General features: G+C 42.0%; 1 protein-coding gene across 1 annotated transcript in view; it reads right to left on the bottom strand.

Moving 5' to 3' along the window:
- The window catches only part of NPC1 (NPC intracellular cholesterol transporter 1), a 47,597-nt gene that overhangs the window by 21,520 nt on the left and 11,756 nt on the right, over positions 1-14,321 (bottom strand). Inside the window, exons 3-9 of the mRNA XM_065889768.1 lie at positions 13,920-14,026; positions 11,798-11,973; positions 5,404-5,571; positions 4,588-4,837; positions 2,743-2,816; positions 1,790-2,160; positions 129-355 (exon numbers count right to left, since the gene is read on the bottom strand). Coding sequence (XP_065745840.1) covers positions 129-355; positions 1,790-2,160; positions 2,743-2,816; positions 4,588-4,837; positions 5,404-5,571; positions 11,798-11,973; positions 13,920-14,026 — 1,373 coding nt within the window. The remainder of the gene's footprint in view (positions 1-128; positions 356-1,789; positions 2,161-2,742; positions 2,817-4,587; positions 4,838-5,403; positions 5,572-11,797; positions 11,974-13,919; positions 14,027-14,321) is intronic.

The following is a 14,321-nucleotide window of genomic DNA, read 5'->3' as shown; positions in this document are numbered from 1 at the left end:
AAGGAAGGCTTTGCCTGGAGGATCCCACTGTTTACCCCTGCTGGGGCTCCAGTACCTTCAACGGTGTGTGGCCACAGCAGGGGCTCCAATGTTGGAGGAATGAAGGAAGGACTGTCCCTGCCACTTACCGAACGCAGTACAGGAAGTGTGTGTGGTAATCCGCGTACACAAAGAAGTCGTCTCCTACTTTGTGGTCCAGCACGGAATGGCTGTTCTGGAAGTAATTTAACACGCTCATGATGGTGCAGTGCTTGTTATATGGTGAGAGGGGGGCCAAGCAGACGTCCTGGAGTGTCACAGTCTCATTGTTGTAAGATGCAGTAATGTTCTCGATGGCTGTTTGTAAGTCAAGAACCTGAAGGATGATTTTTAAAATAAACAAACCCAGAAATGTATCAGTTTTCCCTCAGAGGCTGACTAACCGTTATCGCCTGGAGGAGTCAGAAGGTAAAGAGGATTTGGCGAAAATTCTTCCTGAGACAGGGAAGGCTGAGACACATGACGGTTAAAAAAAAAAAAAATTTTTTTTTTTTTTTAAAACATATTTTTGGTGACTTCCCTGGCGGTCCAGTGGGTAAGACTTCACCTTCCAATGCAGGGGGTGAGGGTTCAATCCCTGGCTGGGGAGCTAAGATCCCAGGTGCCTCGCAGTCAAAAAACCAAAACATAAAACAGAAGCAATACTGTAACAAATTCAATAAAGACATTAAAAATGGTCCACATCAAAAAAAAAATCTTAAAAAGAAAACAAACATATTTTTGCGGAGGAACAGCAAACTGGGATGGAGACCCCACCTACAGGCACCCAGAGAGAGGAGGGGGCACCACGACAGGTCAGATCCCAGCGCAGGACACACGAACATCTGCCCTCCCACCCTTCTCCACAGGGACCCACGAGGCCACAGAGGGCAGCCTGGGGTCATCTGCCTGATCTTCCTGACACTCCCTCCCCTCACCAACAAATACCACCTTCCTCCATACTATGGTTATTTATGTATATTCTTGTACTTTCTAATAGAGAATATATTCCAGGAGGTAAATGACAACATTTGCACCTTTTGCAACAAGCTGGGAAAAAGCAACAGACAGTCATTGGGTGGAAAAAAGATCCTACTAAAGTCTTGAGACTATTTTGATGTTTTTTCAAGCTATCAAGACTTTCTGTAGGGCAACAGCAATGTTTAAAGGAAAAACCATGCAACCGTGCAACTGTTCATTAAAAAATAAGTGGATGCAGTTTATTTACAGGTAAGTGTGATAAGGGAGAACGGGCAGGTTTAAAAGCCTTTGTAAGAGCACGGGATGGATCTCGTTCCAAATGCACCTCCCACCAAACGCAGGCAGGGAGCCCACATTCAGGCAACACTAAGTTCATTCCTGCAGGTGGATCAGCAGTGATCCAGCAGTTCCTTCCTAGGTCCCCAGGACAGCGTAAGAGGCTTTATCCCTTTGGATCCTGGTGTATTACTTTTTAATTATCACGGGAAAAAAATCCATAAGTTCCTAGGTGAATTATAAATACATTCTGTTTCAAAAGAGAAATGCTCATCTCAATTTCAAGCAAGACCATCTGTATGAAATAAATACCAAAGCGGTCTACAGTAAATTTTTCATTAAATTCAACAGCTATCACTTTTTTGAAAAGTAAGTGAAAAGCGCCTGTACTTTTATCATTAAGGTTTACAAGATAAACCACCACACTCAGCCCCAAACCCACATCAAGTAAACTGGTCAAAAGCTGACAAAGTGCCGCGTCCCCCGGAATTGATTTCTGCAAAGAGCAGATTACCTGGTGCAAGATGTCTATGGCAAGTGGAGGCCCAAAGGGCACGTCGGCTCCAGAGGGGTAGGGATGGTACATGTGTGGCTGGGTGAGGGGGACTTGGATGATGAGCTGCTCGGTGCGGAAGAAAGGTCCGAAGTGTGTGTCGAAGTACTCCTTCTCCCGGCGCGCCTGGCTGCCGGGCGCAGACCAGAGGTCCACCGGGTCTGTCGTGACCTGCACAAACACCAGGCCCGAAGAACAGGCGGCAATGAAGGCCACGGAGAAGAAAATGATGCAGCCGGGGTGTTGGACGCAGAACAAGCCCCACTGTGCGAAGAGCCACTGTAGACGGGCTTCGAAGGCGGCACCCAGAGAGTCACAGCAGGACGGCCCCCCTGGAAGAGCGGGATAGGAAGAGAGGGTGGAGGTTAAGAGCCAAGCCATTCCTGAAAGTCGGAACGGGGAGAGCATCAGCTACCACTGCCCATAACGGGACTAGCGCCCACACAGGACACACCGGGACGTGCACAGGACGATCCCCTGCCCGCCTCCCACCAGCTACTTGTCTGCTCTGGAAGTGGCCCTGCTCACCTGCCCACACCTATCCCCACCCCTAGAGGAACGGTGCTCACACACAAGCCTCAGAAAAGCAAAGTGCTCTCAGCACTCTGTCCAGAGCAGTTCCCTCCAATCTTTCCTGCTACCCCGGCTCTCAGCCCACCACGCTGGCGCCTCCACAGCTCTCATCCCAGGCCAGGATCATTCTACTGCTATCATTAACTGCGTGGTTCTGATCTGCCACCCTGACCAGGTTGTTAGTGCCACACAAAGTCAAGGACCCTGTCTCCATCACAGCCGTGTCCTCGGCATGAGCTCAGGGCCTCTCCTGGAACAGGCATATGAACGTTTGTTGAGGACATGAACACTCTTGTGCCAACATGGTCCCAACCCTTTTAGTTAAGTACCAACGTGCCTACCTTTGTCACTGGCATTTACAGAGAAAGCAATATTGCCATCAATGGGGGTGTACTCGGAGACAAAATACCGTTTTCTGGAAAATAAAAGCATGCAAGTCGTGTTCGTGGACCTCGGCACAGTGAGGCTGTTCTTCTGACATTCCCACACGAGCTTCCCCATTGAAAGCTCACTTCCGCATCCTGTTTGCTTCCTCCCTAATTGGTGCCTGCCTTCCCTTAAGTTCTCTTGCTCTGGGTCTCTCTGCTCATCAGTCTCAGGGGAGAATTTATGAGGGTATTAAAAAAAATTAATAAAGGATAATTTCACCTTGTAGCCCTCATTTACATTTAAAAGTTTTAGGTTCTTTAAAAACACAGTAAACACTATATTGCAGGAGCAATGAGCACATCTAGTGCCTAGATCTTGGTTTCTAAACACCACTCTCCAATGAAAGCAACCAGGACTCCTTGCAGAAAAGGATGCTTCTAGGGCTGGAGCAGGGAAAATAAAAGAACATCTTGTGATTCCAGAAAATAAGAACAAGCTTGAGAATTGGGGGGTGGGGTGGGGGGGGGCATGCTTAAAAAAGCACAGGAGCCACCAGAAGATGCTCCCAGTGGTTGAAACTGGGAAAATTTGAGCAATAAGATAAATGATGATACTGAACAGAGACCACAGAATTTTTTTTAAAAGTCCATGATGTAAACGTAACTGAATAAATAAATAAGTAGAGGAGAAAGGATAACTCTGTACAGAGTAAGCCCAGTTAGTAAATGGAGAAGGAACGAGGGAAATACAAAGGCACCAGCAGGCAAACACCACAGGAAATAAGTGTTGAAGACAAGATCCACGGATGGATGCTAAAATCAGTGGGCGGCAGTTTGAGGAGAAACAAGGTATTAACATAGTCTCAACATACCTCCTCTAAGATATTTATCAACTCCAAAGGGAGAAATAGTAACTTCACCATTACTGTAGTAGAGAAACCCAGCAGACACCTTCTTAACCAAGCGATCGAGGCTAACCTCACCAGTGATGAGACATACTGACATCATAAGCCCTTGATATGATACATTGAGAAAGACACGTCACTTCTGTGATATTGTCAAAAACACCTAACCTCAACCTAATCACAAGAAAATATCAGATAAAGACAAACTGGGGCACATTCTACAAAATAACTGACCAGCACTCATCAAAAGTGTCAAGGCCGTAAGAGAAAAGGAAAGATGAGAAACTGTCACAGATAGGAGGAGATGAATAAAACAAAAAGTGAACGTGACATGGGTTCCTGAAACAGAAAAAGGGTGTTAGAGAAAAAACTGGTGAAACTTGAAAAAAAGACTGTGGTTTAGCCAACAACAGTATACCAATGTTATTTTCATGGTTTTGATTAAATAATATTCCATGGGTGATGTACGTTGTAACACTAGAGGAAGCCGGTAGAGGATATAAATAAACTCTACTATTTTTGTACCCTTTTGGTGAGTCTAAAATTATTTCAGAATAAAAAGTTTAAAAAAAAATGTGCTGTCCTAAGTCAAGACGCAGATATCTAGAAGGATACAGTACTGCATCTGAAAGGATTTGAATCAGATTTGGCTCATGAGACTTTGTGTTACAGAATGGCTGCTTTAAATCACATGCCATTTTGAATAAATCAATGAAACTGACTTCAAATGTTTCAACGGCTAAATAGGCTTTTGATTATTGACTAGTTGCAGGGCATAAGCAATTCATGGAATGGTATTCATGCAGATATTTGTTTCCTATTCTAATGAACCAAAGTCTACCGAGCGAAAGCTAGAAGTGCCACTTAGGTAATTTTGCTCTTCTTGTCCTGGAGGAAAAACAAAACGGATTACCTGTAGCACCACACGGCAAAGAATGCACCAAAAAACACGAGCAGGAACGCCATGTAGGTGCTCCACATGATGACGTACATGGCGTCCAGACCCAGGATTTTCCAGGGAACAGGAGGGGCGGGGGGCTGGGGCTTGGGCCCACAGACGATCGAGCAGTCCTGGCAGCTGCAGGGCCCCGTGACCTCATCCACGGACTCGTCACAGCCCTTGGTGGCATTGTTCATGGGCTCCATCTCATGGGCTGGAAGATCTGTGGGAAGGATTGTGTTGAGTGAGAATCTCCATTAAAAAAAAGCAAACACTACAAGGCTTGTGTTAAATTATATTTAAACCCAATGATAAGCACACTGAAAGTAACACAAATGGAAGAATAAAAAGGACTGGAGGTTTCTGGGTGATCAAGTTATGTTCTGCTGCTTAGTCCTGTAAAATTTTAAGTTAACCTCAATAACTCTGGGCATAGGGTTTGTCACCGAAATCCAAGTCCACCACATTCCACGGTAAACCTTCAATCAAGTTTTATCTCCACTGAGGAGCTAGTCTAACACTATGGCAGAGCTTTTGAAAAAACTTTTTTTAAAAAACAGCTTATTCCTTCAATTCTGTAGCAACACCTGAAGGCAATTCTTCTATTTCCACTCCCATGCCCAGCCCCTAACCAACCAGGGGCAGGATAAATGCTCTAGTTACCTCTCTCGCTGGAGGAAACTCTAGGACCTAGTGATCTGAATTTATCTTCCTACTGCAGGTTAAGGTTCCTGGGCTTTAAAAAAATCCTAAGTACAATACACCAAACGTGGAGGTCTTCATCCCCACCTGAAAAGATGGGCGTGATGGTGAAAGGCGCCTGGCCGTTGTCCTTGTTGAACATGTACTCAATCCAGTTGGTGGCGTTGCAGGCTTCGGCCTCCTTCCCGCACAGCAGCCCCAGGGCTTTCTCGTTACTCGAGGGGGCCTCCACGTCCCTGCAGGCATTGTACATGGCTGGCAGGGGAGGAAGGGAAAAGACTGAAGCCGAGCTGCTTTAATTCACCAGATGTGATCTTACCGGAGGCCTCTCACGTGTGACCTTGGAAATCCAGACACACTGCAAGCAGGAGCCGCGGGCTGGGACTCGGGACAGTAGACACTAAGGACGGGAACGGAGGTCACCTCTGAAACCAGCTTGTCACCCTACAAGTAACATCAGGCCAGATTCCAAGCAACTTAAAAGTCAAAGACAGGAAAGGCTTACGTCATCCCAGTATCACCTCCAGCGCATGCAACAGCATACTGAAGGCCGAGCAAGGAGAAGCTAAGGACCTCAGTGCCTCTTCAGCCAGCAAAGCTGGTTCCAGGAAACTCTACAGCTGGAGAATGATGGCACTTCCAGGGTAAAAATTGGTTTCAGGACAGACTTCACATGTGAATGACCCCAATACCACTCTCTTTTTGGGTTTTATTTTAGTACGCATAAAGACAACACACGAAATAAGAATGTCAATGACATGTTGCACATAAGGAAGCAGTGGTAATGGGTCCTATCTTAATATTCAATTACCAGTCCCTGCTTGTTAGAAACTTCCCAGGACCTTCTTCCCCTAAACTTTAAGGAGATACTTATAAATTCATTGTGCTTTATCCTCACTCTTGAAAGACAATTTAGCTAGTGCGATAGTAGCTTCTTTAGAACTATAATTCCATTGCCCTCAGGCCTCTATCATTGCTGGTTAGAAAATCTCCAATTGTCATTCTTTTGAAGTGATTTCTATCCTTTCTCTACTTGATATTTGTCTTTGGAATTTTATAGTTTTTATGAGCTATATTTAGGTATGGATTCCTTTTTAAAATAGCTTTATTGAGATAATTCTCATACCATACAATTCACCAATCTAAAGTTAAAATCTAATGGCTTTCAGCATATTCATAGATATGTGCAATCACCACCACAGTCAATTTTAAAACACTTTCATCACCTTAAAAAAAGAAACCTGGTATCTTTAACTAATGCTCCCTTATCTCCCCATCCCCTCAAGCCCTAAGCAACCATTCATCTACTTTTGTCTCTATAGATTTGCCTATTTTGGACATTTCATATAAATGTAATCATATACAGTCTTTTGACTGGCTTCTAACATTTAGCATGATGTTTTCAAGGTCCATCCATGTTGCAGCATGGATCCATATTTCATTCCTTTTTATGGTCAAATAATATTGCATCGTATGGATGTACCACATTTTGTTTATCTATGTATCAGTTGATGGATATCTTCGTTGTTTCCATCTATTATGAACATATGTTTTCATTTCTCTTGTGAGTGGAACTGCTGGGTTACATGGTAACTCTATGTTTAACTGTTTCAGGAACTGCCAGACTGTTTTCCAAAGTGACAGCACCATTTTACATCCCCACCAGCAGTGTATGAAGGTTCTAATTTGTCTACATCCCCGCCAACATTTGTTATCTTTTCGATTCTAGCCACCCTAGTGGGTGTGAAGCGGTACCTCATTGTGGTTTTGATTTGCATTTCCTTGATGACTAATGATCTCAAGCATCTTTTCATGAGCTTATTGACCATTTGTATCACATACTGGAGAAATGTTTACTCAGATCGTTTGCCCATTTTTAAATTGGGTTATCTACTTACTGAGTTGTTAGAAGTCTTTGTATATTCTAGATATAAATCCTTTATTAAATACATGATTTGAAAATATTGTTTTCGCCTCTTTTTGATGGTGTTCTTCAATGCACAAGTTTTTAATTAATTAATTTATTTATTTTTTGCAGTACGCGGGCCTCTCACTGTTGTGGCCTCTCCCGTTGCGGAGCACAGGCTCCGGATGCGCAGGCTCAGCGGCCATGGCTCACGGGCCCAGCCGCTCCGCGGCATGTGGGATCCTCCCGGACCAGGGCACGAACCCGTGTCCCCTGCGTTGGCAGGTGGACTCTCAACCACTGCACCACTAGGGAAGCCCAAGTTTTTTATTTTGATCAAGTCCAAGATATCTATTTCTTCCTTTCGTTTGCTCATGCTTTTGCTGTCATATCTAAGAATTCATTGCCAAATCTGAGGTCATGAAGATTTATCTTGATGTTTGTTTTTTTAAAATTTTTAATCCTGATGTTTTCTTCTAAGAGTTTTCTAGTTTTAGTTCTTACATTTAGGTCTTTGATCCATTTTAAGTTTTTAAATGCAATTTTTAAAGGTTACACTCCATTTAAAGTTACTGCAAAATACTGGCTATATTCCTCATGTTGTACAGTACATCTTTGAGTCTATCTTATACCCAATATTTTGTACCTCCCACTCCCTCAGGGTTTATATGTTGCCCCCCCACCCCGCCACTGGTAACCATGTTTGTTCTCTATATCTGAGTCTCCTTCTTTTTTGTTATATTCACTAGTTTGTTGTATTTTTTAGATCCCATGTATATAAGTGAGATCATACAGTATTTAATTTTGTCTGTCTGACTTATTTCACTTAGCATAATGCGTCCATCCATGTTGCTGCAAACATTTTAAGTTAATTTTTGTATATGGTGTGAGGTAAGGGTACAACTTTGTTCTTTTGCATGTGGCTATCCAGTTGTCCAAGACCACTTGTTGCAGACTATTCTTTCCCCCACTGAATGGTCTTGACACCCTTGTCAAAAATCAGATGACCACAGATGTATGGGATTACTGTCAATTCTGTCTCATTTCTTTGCATGCCTATCCTTATACTGGTACCATACCATCTTGATTTCCACTGGTTGCTTAGTAAATTTTGAAACTGGGAAGTGTGATTCCTCCTATTTTGTTCTTCTTTTTTAGGATTGTTTTGGCTATTCTGGGTCCCTTGTAATTTCATGTGAATTTAAAAATCAGCCTCTCCATTTCTACAAAGAAGTCAGTTGGGATTCTGATAGGGATTGCACTGGCTCTGTATATCAATTTGGGGAGTACTGCCATCTTATAACAGTATTAAGTCTTTGATCCATGAACACGAGATGCCTTTCCATTTATAAAGATCCTCTTTAATTTTTTAAATAATGTTCTTTAGCTTTTAGAATATGTTTCACTCTTTTTTTGTTAAATTTATTCCTAAGTATTTTATTCTTTTTTTTTTTTTTTTGTGGTACGCAGGCCTCTCACTGTTGTGGCCTCTCCTGCTGCGGAGCACAGGCTCCAGACGCCCAGGCTCAGCGGCCATGGCTCACGGGCCCAGCCGCTCCGTGGCACGTGAGATCCTCCTGGACCGGGGCATGAACCCGTGTCCCCTGCATCGGCAGGCGGACTCTCAACCACTGCGCCACCAGGGAAGCCCATTTTATTCTTTTTGATACTACTGTAAATGGAATTTTTTTAAAAATTTCACTTTCAGATTGTCCATTTCAAGTGTATAGAAATACAACTGATTTATATATATATTTTCTCTTTTTTTTTTTTGGCCACGCCATGCAGTATGTGGGATCTTAGTTCTGTGACCAGGGATGAAACCCACGCCCCCTGCAGTATAAACAACGAGTCTTAACCACTGGACTGCCAGGTAAGCCCCTATTCTATTTCTTCTTAATTTATCTGGTTTAAGGATTCATTTTCTTTTCATAAGCCTGAAGATTTATCTCTCATCCATTTTGGAAAATCCCCAGCCATTATCCTTTTGCTTACTGTCTCTCCCCAGCTCTCTTACCCCCATATGTCACTTTTAATGATTTCCAGAACTTTATATCTCTATGCTGTTTTCTGAGTAATTCCCTCATATCTTCCAGCTAACCATTTGGTTTTCAGGTTTTAATTTATCAAATATTTCAAGGATACGGAAAATATGGAGAATGTGATTCTCATGTACTTGCCACCCACCTCTACCGATCTGACTATTTTACATTTGCCTCAACATTAACAAAAACACATTATACATATAGCTGAAGCTCCCTCACTATCCCTTCCTATGGGCATCCACCCTTCCCTAAGGTAATCACAATCCTGAGTTTGATGTTTATTTTTCCCATGCACGTTTGTGTACTTTTATGATATATTGTATCCATAAATATGTAGTACTGTTTAGTATAAACATACTACATATGTTCTGTTACTTTCAGTCAGTATTTTTAAGTGTCATTCACGTGACTGACACAATCCTAATTCACCCATTTTAACATAACAGACTATGACTATGCTCCAGTATACTGATCTGTTCTCCTCTTAATTAGCACTTAGCGTCTGCTATTCATGTATCTTCTTTGGTAAGGTGTCTGTTCAGGTGTCTTGCCCACTTTTCAATCAGGTCGTTCACTTCCTTATTGTTGAGTTTTAAGAATTCTTCATATATTTTGGGTAACAGTCCTTTATGAGATTATGTCTTTTGTAAATATTTTCTCCCTGTCTGTGCTTGTCTTCTCATTCTCTTGATGTCTCCAATTTTTCATGATCACAGAAATGCTACAATGAACGTTTTTATATGGTTCTCCCTCCTTACATGCATTAAGAGTTTCCCTAAGGTAGGCACCTCTAAGTGGAATTTCTGCGGTGAGGGTTTATTTATCTTCAAGTTTACCAGGTATTGCAAAACTATTTTTCAAATGGCTTCAAACACTCACACCAAGTTACAGTTACCAGTGGAGTAGTATATTAGCATTCCTCTGCCTCTACATCCTCACCAATATTTCGAGTTGACCAATTTTTAAATCTGTGCCAATCTGATACATGAAATGGTAGCTCACTGTTTTAATCTGCATTTCACTGACTGCTACAGATGCTAATTATCTGTATTTATAAATCCTTTCACTTCTGGTTTCTGCTTTTCCTCTCTTGTCTAGAATCCTTTCTTACCTTAAAGTCATAAAGACATTCTATATTTACTTCTAAAAATTTCCAAGATTAGGATTTTTACTTTGTTAATCAAAAATAAATTTAGATGAATAATTAATTTCTCACTCCATTTATCAACTAGCCCACTCTTTCCCTTAATGATTTGTAACAACACACCTGTATCAACTGTCCACATGGATGGTTCTGTTTCTACACAGAATCATCTCTCTTCATCCTGTCAGGCTGTCTTTTACGTCACATCTTTTGGTAGATTTATTCCTAGGTACCCTACTTTTTGTTGCTTTTGTGAATGGGATCTTTTTTCTAGTAAGTTTTTGTGTTACGTTTTTAACTGATCATTATAATTAAATTTATATGTTGCTCTTATAGTCAACAACTTTGATGAATTATTTTCTTATTTTATTTATTGTTTTTGGGCACATTCTTTATTCAGCTGCATCTAATCTTCTTTTAATCTACTTAAATGACGATTCCTTTTTTTTTTTTAATTTTTGGCTGCATTGGGTCATCGTTGCAGCATACGGGCTTTTCTCTAGTTGTGGTGAGTGGGGGCTACTCTTCGTTGCAGTGCATGGGCTTCTCATTGCAATGGCTTCTCTTGTTGCGGAGCACAGGCTCTAGGCACACAGGCTTCAGTAATTGTGGCACACAGGCTCAGTAGTTGTGGCGTACAGCTCTAGAGCGCAGGCCCAGTAGTTGTGGTGCATGGGCTGAGTTGCTCTGTGGCATGAGGGATCTTCCCAGACCAGGGCTCGAACCTGTTTCCCCTGCATTGGCAGGCAGATTCTTAACCACTGCCTGCCTGTTATATATCTTAACCACTGTGCCACCAGGGAAGCCCTGTGGTTCTATTTCTAATCTGTTCATTCTTTTTCTTTAGTGTCCTATTCTTGTAGAATTCTTTCATTTCAGTCATTTTCAACAAACATGACATGGTCTTTTTCAGATTGTTCTATGATTTCTAGTTGCTGGGGTACCCTTTCTCCTATCTGTTACACCTGCTTACTTTCCCTTCTCGTGATCTGTTTCTTCAAGGTCAAAAATCTCTCCTCTGCCAACTAGTTCTACCTTCCACCCCATCTCCTCAGTCTTGCAGTAATTCATGAAGTTATGCCTTTCATGTCCACAAGAACCAAAGTTCCAATGGTTTCTAAAATGTATAGAAATAAGCTTGCACATACTAAAAATTTCCATGTGGGAACTTATACTTAGGAAGGAGTTAAAGCAAATACTTTAAGGAGATTGTATAAAAGGTTGTAGCTCAAGTCCCAGGATACAAGCAAAGCAACAACTCACATTTCAAGGCCAATGGAACTAAAAACTCATTTTCACAGAGTTGACAGGACAACAAAAAGGGACAATTTGATCCACTGTCCTGATACCAAATATAAAAGAGGAATAAGTTAAAAATTTACTTACCATTGGCAAAACTCTCTCCAACATAGTATTGTAATTCTTTTACGTTTGTTTTTGTCTGGTTTGTAACAGGATCAACATAATCTTCCATTGCTGTAACGTTCAGAAACTGACTTTGTCGAGGGCTACATGTCAGCTCACAAAACAGGTTCATTAGGTTATAAAAACAGGATGGACATCTAAAAGGAAAAGTAAACTGCTCTGTATGATTTCACGGATAATAGGGCCAGCAAAAAGATGATTTAAAATAGACAAAGAATGTTGAAAATTTATTGTAAAATGGCAAATGGATTACCATGAGGACATATTAAACCCAGCAATTCCAAACCTAAAACCTCATGTTAAAATAAAGACACCTCTTTAGAAACTGCCCTAATTACTACATTTGTGCTGCCCAGATGTAATTTCAAAAAGAGACAAATGCTCTCTGAATTCTGCACTTTATAATTCAGACATGTTTTCTCTGTCTTGAAGTTAGAAGGACTTAGAAGCATCATGGTGACAATTCTGATTGAGAAGAAAAGAGGGAAAAAATGAGATTTACACATTAGTTTTCATCTTATAACCTACTGAAGGGCTCTCTTCCAAACCCCAGATAATCCTAGGCTCTCTCTAAACACAAGAGGATTTCCCTGTGACATGAGAAGATAAAGAGAACAGCAGTGGTGTCCTCTGGCTGCATGCATTTCAGAAGCACCTGGGTTTTCTTAAGAACCACAACTGTCTGCTGTCTTCCAGGTTCAAAGCTTAAGCGTCTAATGTTGACCAGTTATGTGGCAGAAGACCTCTCTCTCCTCTTTGGTTCACCGTTATCTGTAAAAGCTATTGCTTCATCAGACTTGCATTCTTGCAACAAAACCAATCAGGATTGCTCTCTATTCTGAACCCACCCAGACGACCACACGTGACACAGAACAAGGAAGGTGTGGTCCCAGCCTTCAAAGCCTCTGGTCTAGTGAAGGAGCAGACACCCACACTAACTTGCTTTCAGGAGTTCCGTGCTTTACTGTGACAAACAGGAAAGACAATTACACCATTCAAACAGAATTCGCTCTCGGGGTGCACAGTTTTCTACTACTTTCCATAAATTACAAACCTCTTTCTATGGTACTCCACTTAATCTGTACAATCATCAGTTTGGACAGCTGCATAGTTTTCCATATTAGCATCTCACTGTTTGCTATTATAAATAAAGCTTTGCTACCTCTGACAACACGGGGAAAACTTGGTTATCTTTTGATGTTTACGCCCATAATACCTCACGTAGAGCAGGTGCTAGATAAATATATTTTGGCTAACTGACAGCTCCAATCTGGCTACAGCAACATCGACTAGGCTTCCTTCCACAAGATAAGCTGGCCTGATTAGAGTCTCAACTTTCTGATCTATTATATTGTTTGTTGTCCTCAGAGAACAATTTACAGATGGTTTTCCACTCTATATTGCCGATTGAAAATCTGAGAAGAAGCTAAGTTTCCGAGTGGACACCGACTTGTGCCCTGTCACCTGCAGTGACACCTGCATAGAGAAGCACATGTCCTTCCCATCCGCCTTTACCAGGGTGCTCAGCATGCTGATCTAAAGACCACCACCAGTTGGTTCTTCTGCACATTCGAGAACTGCTGGGTAAGCTTAGAGAACATGTATTACGAAGCCCTTTTCACTGCCCCGGTCACACAGAACACACTGGATGGCAAACTAATTTTGACAAAACCAGCCGACTCTGCCAAAACAAGCTTTGAGCAGTTACCAAAGGCCGGCTCTATGAGGCCTGGGTCACCATAAGAAGAGAGAACCACGCACAAAGCAGGGGAGGGAGGCAATGCAGAGGACTGCACGGAGGAGGGTCTCAGGTCAGAGAAATGGGCAGGAACCCCTCTCCTCCCCACAGCACGAAGGGGCTCAAGTCTGAAGGGACCCAGACCCCAGTGCAGGTCCCCTTTGGGATGAAGACATCTCAGAGGAAAACCAAGTAGCAACTCTGAATGTAAAGAGAGAACTGAGTCTGATAATTATTACCTTATCAGAAGTTACTGTTTATTTCTGAGAAGTCATAAGATAGCATTCTTAAAACAAGAGCTAACTTTTAGACCTATTTTTCCTGCATGCCTGGCAGTCAACCCACCTGGACAGAAACTGCAGGGGCAGCTGCAGGTTGTCTTTCAATGTCCGAAGCTGCTGAATATCACAGCAAAGACTGACGTTGCCGAAGAAGAACCCTGGACAGAGTTCCTTTTGGGTGAGAAAGCACGGACATCAGAGGAGCACAGTTAAATAAGGACAAGCATTCCTCAAATATAAGACCATTTTATTCATATCGCCCTTTTTAGGTACACACCGGTGAGACACCTATATGCAAAGTGCTTGCACAATTCTTTTAAAAGGCTATCATATTTACTGTTTATAACTAAGGATTCACAGAAGTAGAGGCAGTAGAGGTATTTTAATTTTTTTTTTTCTAATTGGGAAGCTCACTTTCCTCCCTTGACAATCATTTTACCTCTTTTTAGGTTATTTGGTTAAGTTT

Source organism: Phocoena phocoena, chromosome 13, assembly GCF_963924675.1.
Source record: "Phocoena phocoena chromosome 13, mPhoPho1.1, whole genome shotgun sequence".
NCBI classification, from domain to species: domain Eukaryota; kingdom Metazoa; phylum Chordata; class Mammalia; order Artiodactyla; family Phocoenidae; genus Phocoena; species Phocoena phocoena.
This window is presented reverse-complemented; position numbering and strand designations above follow the sequence as displayed.